The sequence below is a fragment of the Pygoscelis adeliae genome, unplaced genomic scaffold (genome assembly GCF_000699105.1).
Source record: "Pygoscelis adeliae isolate BGI_AS28 unplaced genomic scaffold, ASM69910v1 Scaffold114, whole genome shotgun sequence".
Taxonomy (NCBI): domain Eukaryota; kingdom Metazoa; phylum Chordata; class Aves; order Sphenisciformes; family Spheniscidae; genus Pygoscelis; species Pygoscelis adeliae.
In genome coordinates this window covers 3,137,277-3,143,276 of record NW_008824587.1, presented here as the reverse complement: position 1 = coordinate 3,143,276, position 6,000 = coordinate 3,137,277, and the positions used below count along the sequence as shown (strand labels likewise).

The 6,000-nt window shown below is 41.6% G+C and overlaps 1 protein-coding gene across 1 annotated transcript in view; it reads right to left on the bottom strand.

The window, feature by feature from the left end:
• Window positions 1-6,000, bottom strand: part of SETX (senataxin) — a 31,711-nt gene that overhangs the window by 2,101 nt on the left and 23,610 nt on the right. Inside the window, 3 exon segments of the mRNA XM_009322070.1 lie at window positions 2,290-2,377; window positions 4,806-4,904; window positions 5,372-5,536. Coding sequence (XP_009320345.1) covers window positions 2,290-2,377; window positions 4,806-4,904; window positions 5,372-5,536 — 352 coding nt within the window.

The following is a 6,000-nucleotide window of genomic DNA, read 5'->3' as shown; positions in this document are numbered from 1 at the left end:
GAGAAGTCTGGCTGGTTTTTGGATTGGGGGGGTGGTTGGTTGGTTTTTTTTCTTTGGGGGTTGTTTTTTTTATTTTTCGCTTTGCTCTGGTTCTTCATAAAAAAATTACATCACTAAGAAATTAGCATTTGCACAAGGAAACAAGAAGCTATATATTTGCCAAATTAAATCTTAAAATAATCTTGTATACTGTACAAATATACATTACATGTTAAACATTTACAACCTTAACTGTCTAGGTGACAAAATTCACTGCTCTTCCAAGCAATGCAGCTACCCAACTTTTCTTTTCAAGAGCTCAAAGCTATCAACTGTCAGGTATGAAGTCCCCTTCACAGTTAGGGACAGGACGACAAAAAGATGGATCTACTGATAGTAGTGGCATCAATATAAGGGAGTTGCAGGTGCACTAAATAATTTGAAATACAGTCCTTGCTAGACAGAAATCTGGGAATAGATTTTCAGTAATGAGCCGATACTGAAGTCAGTGAGAGGTCTTTCTTCGCTTGGCACTGTTTGATTCTGTGTCCTCTGCCGAGTCCTCTGATGTTCTCCTCGTTAAAACACGATAGTCTTTGTTCCACTTACTGCTATTACTTTGACCTCCTTCACTGGGGGCTTTTGAACTGCTTTTCGAGACAGAAGCCCTCCGGTCACCCGCGTGCCGAGCTGCATAAGGCGACGCGGAAGGCACGTCGCATTGTCTTTGCTGGGGTTTCCTAGGAGTTTCTGTTCTGGAAATCTGATTCCTGGCAGCTGAGGACACATTGCGGCCTTGCTGCGACGTTGATCCTGGATTGCTCTGCACTGACCGACTGCTGTCCTTTGAGGCCTGCTCCTTCCCTTTTGTTTCAGTTCTACTAGCCATACTTGCCAGCCTCGGATCGCGTGGCTTCTCTTGATCAGGAAGCGCTGCAGCCTCCATGGGTGCGGAGGCACTGCCTCTCCTGGAATGTGCAGCCTGAGCCCCCTGTGGCTGCTGGGGCACTCTGCTTCCTTGTGGCGCTGCATGGCCAGCACCAGCAGTGAGTTCCCGTGGGCTGCTGGCCTCCCTTGGATTTGCAAGCTCACCCCTCTCGCTACTGGAAGAACAAGCCTGCAACAGAGGAGATATCTTTGTCCCTGCTTTGGCTAGGAGCTGTAGCGTTGGCTTGAGCTTCAAAATCTTAACAGCATCTTCCCTGTAGCTTTTTTCTGATGTCTTGATAATGGCACCTCTTTTCTGAGCATCCTGAATCAACTCATTCCAGTCTTTATTTTCCTTTAAAAAAAAGAAAAAAGACACCCCCCCCAAAAAGGAAACAGTTTTCAGAAAGAAATCAACACAAACGGACAGAGGTGTCAGAGGATGCACAACCTCTTTAATCAAGGTACCTGACACAACTGTCATGGAAACCACTGTTATGTTCCTTCTGGAATGGAAGACTCTTACGTTTCACTTGCAAAACAGCAATAGGCACTCTGGCTGCTGTAACACAGGGAAGGTACTTTCAACTATCAGTGAGCTACGACTTAAAATGACAATTTCTGTATTTATGAAGGCCAGAAGAGTTCTCTCATACAGAGAGTGAAACAGGAACATGGCTTTAATGCCCTCTAGTGGTGTAGCTAACACCCCCACCCTTGGAAAAAGAATAAAAATCAAGTACTGTAAGACATTAAAGTCTATTCAAGAGGACTCCCTACACTTTCAGAGGGCCTTTATAGTCCCCCAAATACGTAGTTCTGTTTCAGAAACACCTGTTTCAAAGAGTACAAGCGAAAGGTATCCTCAGAAACCGCATGACTACACAAAGTAGTGTCAAAAACAGTAACATGAAGATCAGGGAAATGTTTTGGGGTGGTTTGGGTTTTGGTTTTTTTATATCATTTTCCTTCCTCAAGTATCCAGTGACAACTCCAATAGCAGGAGCAACAGTACGGATCAAGCAGGAAAGTATCGCTGCCATCATCCTATCTTACCAGCAGAGACATTTTTTGCAACCCCCATACCTGAATTGTAAAGGACTGTTAACAATTTAGTTACTAAGAATACTGTGAGAGTGATTTCTAACTTTCCTTCTTGGAAGCAAGGAGAACAGTTTTGGTTTTTTAAAGCTTGTATGACAGTTACAGCCCAAGCTTTCGAAGAGAACCCTTCAGGGCCTGGATTGTACTAATTTAACAATACACTAGAAAAGGGTCCCCTTTCGTAGACTGGAGCAATCTGAGGATGGTTTTCACTTCCCCAACCCTGACTTGACCTGAAGGGTGGATCACAGAAGATCGTTCGATTAACACTGTACTTACCATGAGTGTTGTCAGTCTTCCAAGGATGAAGAGGCTGAATCTGGCTCGGGTAATTGTAACGTTCAGACGCTGACGACTTGCCAGAAACCTAGGTGACAAGACAAAACTAAGGTCCTAAACTACTTCTTCCATGAGGTTTAAGTGCTATGAGAAAAATCGGTAATGTTCAATTTCAGTGAAATGAAGGCAACAGAAGCAGCTACAAAGAAGGCGGCCGTTGATGACCCATTCCCAGATCCCACTGCAGCAGCCCTGCCTTACATGAAGGGCTTTGCACGAACTGTGTTTTCTTTCTTTCACCGCTCTGATTCCTTGCAGGGAATTCCAGTTCTTTCCAGCTCCTACCATTGACGTTTCCTTTCTTAGAGAAAATCCCCTCTTAATGCCAACCATTGCTTCCCTAAATGTTCCTCAAAGTACAGAAGACATCAACCTCACTTCACCTATCAAGGCTTTAAGCTTCTTTTTGACTTGAACTGAAATAGATTAATAATAGTTGGCATGATTAATGGGAAAGTTTTCTACTGAAATACTGAACGCTGGGCATAAATATTTTATTTTAAAGGTGACCTGTGCTGGAAGCACATGAAGGAAGACTTTTGCTTTGTCATGCTTCAAGAGTGAAAAGTATATTCTCGCAGAAGAAAATTTTCATAGTGCAAGTATCAGACTGCCTAGTCTGTTTTTGTGGGATCACAAACCAAGGCACTGAAACCTAAACAAACAAATGCTTAGTGTATTCTTAACAGTAGATATCTGTTAGGGCTTATTTACCAAAACTCAAAAAAAAAGGTTTATGAAACTAATATCAACTATTTTTTCTCTAATGAAAAAGCTCCCAAAATTCACAGCTTATTCTATACTAACAAAGTTTGCAAGACAACGTCAGGTCTTTGTACAACTTCCTTTGAACAGGTCCAACATCGAATGCCTGGTACCGTGGTCACGGCACCGAGACCTGCTCTTCAGCAAATTCACAACCCCTGCAGTAAAGACTGCAAAAGCCCCACAGCCACCCCAGAAAATTTGAGCAGTGCAGAAAAAGGCAGGAAGCAGACCAGGAGAGTGGATCCAGCAGCACAGATATCATAGTTCGCTAGGTCTTGGGCGGGGGGAGGGGGCAGGGAGATATCTTGAAAGACTACTAAATATTCCTAACAGCTTTTAAAACTGAAAGACGACAAAATTATTTTCTCGGGAAGGGAAAGAAGAAAAAAAATCCATTGTCATTTCTTGGCAACTTTTCTCCTCCCTTCGCAAGTTACTTTCAGAGTAAATGTAATGCCAGACTAGCAACCTTGGAGACCAAAATACTTTGCTCAGCTACAAGATCATAGGTAAGGGTGATGCAAACTTTCCCATCACACCTTGCCAACGACACCTGACCCTGAAACAGAGATGTCCAAGTCATCAGTATGTACAGCTTCCAAGGCATTACACTGCCAAAGCTTTAATATATAAACCTTCAACACAGTAAGCTGGAAAGTTTTCTTCCAAAAGAACAGAGAGAGGTTAAGTCCTGTGTCAGCCAAAAGAACTGGCAGGTTCTAGCTGCCTTCAGTTTCCAAACTCAATCAACTAGATGAAGAAATCTCCAAAAAGCATCACTTATTTACTATAGGCTTTGGATTGTTTCTCTTGCCAAAGTAGCATGGATCAGCACAATTAAAAGCCCTTCATCTAGCAATTAGAAAATTAGTATCAGAGAAACATAAGTAGCTTAGTGAAACCTGGTATGTGGAAACAAAGATTTTTGTTTATGCGAACAGACTTCCCATAGTTTAACTTAAAAGCCAATGAACTTATAACAAGGCATATTTCCACTACCATTTTTTAAACTAAAATGATCAGTAAGTTACAGAAATAAATCAACAACTGCTGTAGCGGCCTGGGGGTAAACAGCACACCCAGTATCTAGTTCCTTCCGTTTCAGCTAGGAAAAACCCATATGAAATTATCAAATCTGCAATCTTCAATCAAGACTTCCTGCAAACCTCCTCCTAACTCAAAAGACAGGCACATTCATCTACAAATCAAAGATCCACCTCATCTGCATCACGCTCCTAGCGACATACGTAACTCATTAACAATACTTTAACAGACAGAATGCTACATTAATAGGATAGCGACAGTCACAGAAAATGGATTTCATTTTAAGAGAGCAGCATTCAGAAAGTTACAATATATTTCAAATCTACAAGAAAAACAACTGCTGCAGTACTAATGCAAAGAGCCAAGTTCCCAAGACCAATCCTGCCAAAAACTCAAACAGTGACAGGCTAAGGCAGTCCTGCAAATTCATCAGCACGCAACGCAGAACACAATACTTTGCATTTCCATGTTGTTCAGAGATCTCAAACTGGTAACATTAATTCATACATTAAGACACCCTTTAATTTGCTGGCTGTAGTGACTTGTTCTCTAACAACTTTCTTACTGGTCATATTAAAAATATGACGACTACATCTAGAGTGTCATTGGAAATGGGATTTGCAAATCACTGGAGAGAAACATACCCAATTGACCCTTTAGTGCTGTTTGCCCGGACACACGTCACTATGATGCAGTCTTTCTCTCGTCCCTGGAATGCATCCACTGTGTCCACTTCGCCTGGGCTGTTGAAGAAAGAATCAGCAAGCAGTTAAGTTATGTTAGTTGAATTTTTAAGCAACACACTGATGCAAATAGCCTAAACACTATCCTTAATGATCAGCTGTCAAAATAACCCAGGGTAAATTTCTGCTTCAGTGTATGAACCTAAAGCTAAATTTGCTTTCCTGAGGCCAGCATCATTGTTGAAAAGCTGTTCAGGTCCATGTAGCTTGGAATTTTAGGTTTTCTTTTAAATCAGCTTTATTCAGAACAGCAATATAATCAAAGCATGTATACAGGTAATACCTAAGAAATGGTACAAAGAGGCCATCCCTGTTTTAAGCAAAAGGCTTGCACGTCCCCTTTAAAGGCATGACTGAGTACGGATTTTAGCAGTACAAAGTTTGAGTTTTTGCCATTATTTTAAGAGGATAAACAAAGGACTAATGCGCAAGAGCCAAGTCCCATTTGAAACTCATGGTTTCTTTACCTGTTATTCTTAAACACTCTGTCCAGTTGTTCTTGAATTTTCTTTTTCTGTGCGCTGTAAGGGGTAATTATTCCAATGCGACGAAGACCCAGATCCTTCCTTTTTTCTTTAATTGTTCTAATTAATTCCATCACCAGCTTCACTTCCTGAGGATTACTAAAAGAGCTGAACAAGACAGAAAGGAAACATTACAGAAATACATTTGACAGCTCTTTCAAATTCAATGCTTCAGCCCAATTTGTAGGGGGATTGCGAGTCAAAGCCCCCGTCTTGAACTTTTGCAGCCTCCTTCACAAAAAGGCTCAAAGAACTTTGCAAGCAGGCCCCAACGAGGGGCTAGCAACAATGAGAAGTGTCAGCAGTGAAAGGCTGCACTTCACATTCCCTTGAACTACATAGCTTTGCTTTCTTTACAGAATAGGCAAAAGGGAGGACTGAGCCTGCCACCTTCTGGCATTACTTCAGCATGCAGCTGTGAAAGGAAAGTCCCTGATAAAAAAAAATAAATTGGGAATCAGAAACTGTTACTAGAGTTAGCAGGGACTGTAGGCATTCACTGGCATCCAGCAGATAGTCAAACCAGGATTAAAACCAGTTTCAAATTGAAAAAACCACAAACAATTAACACG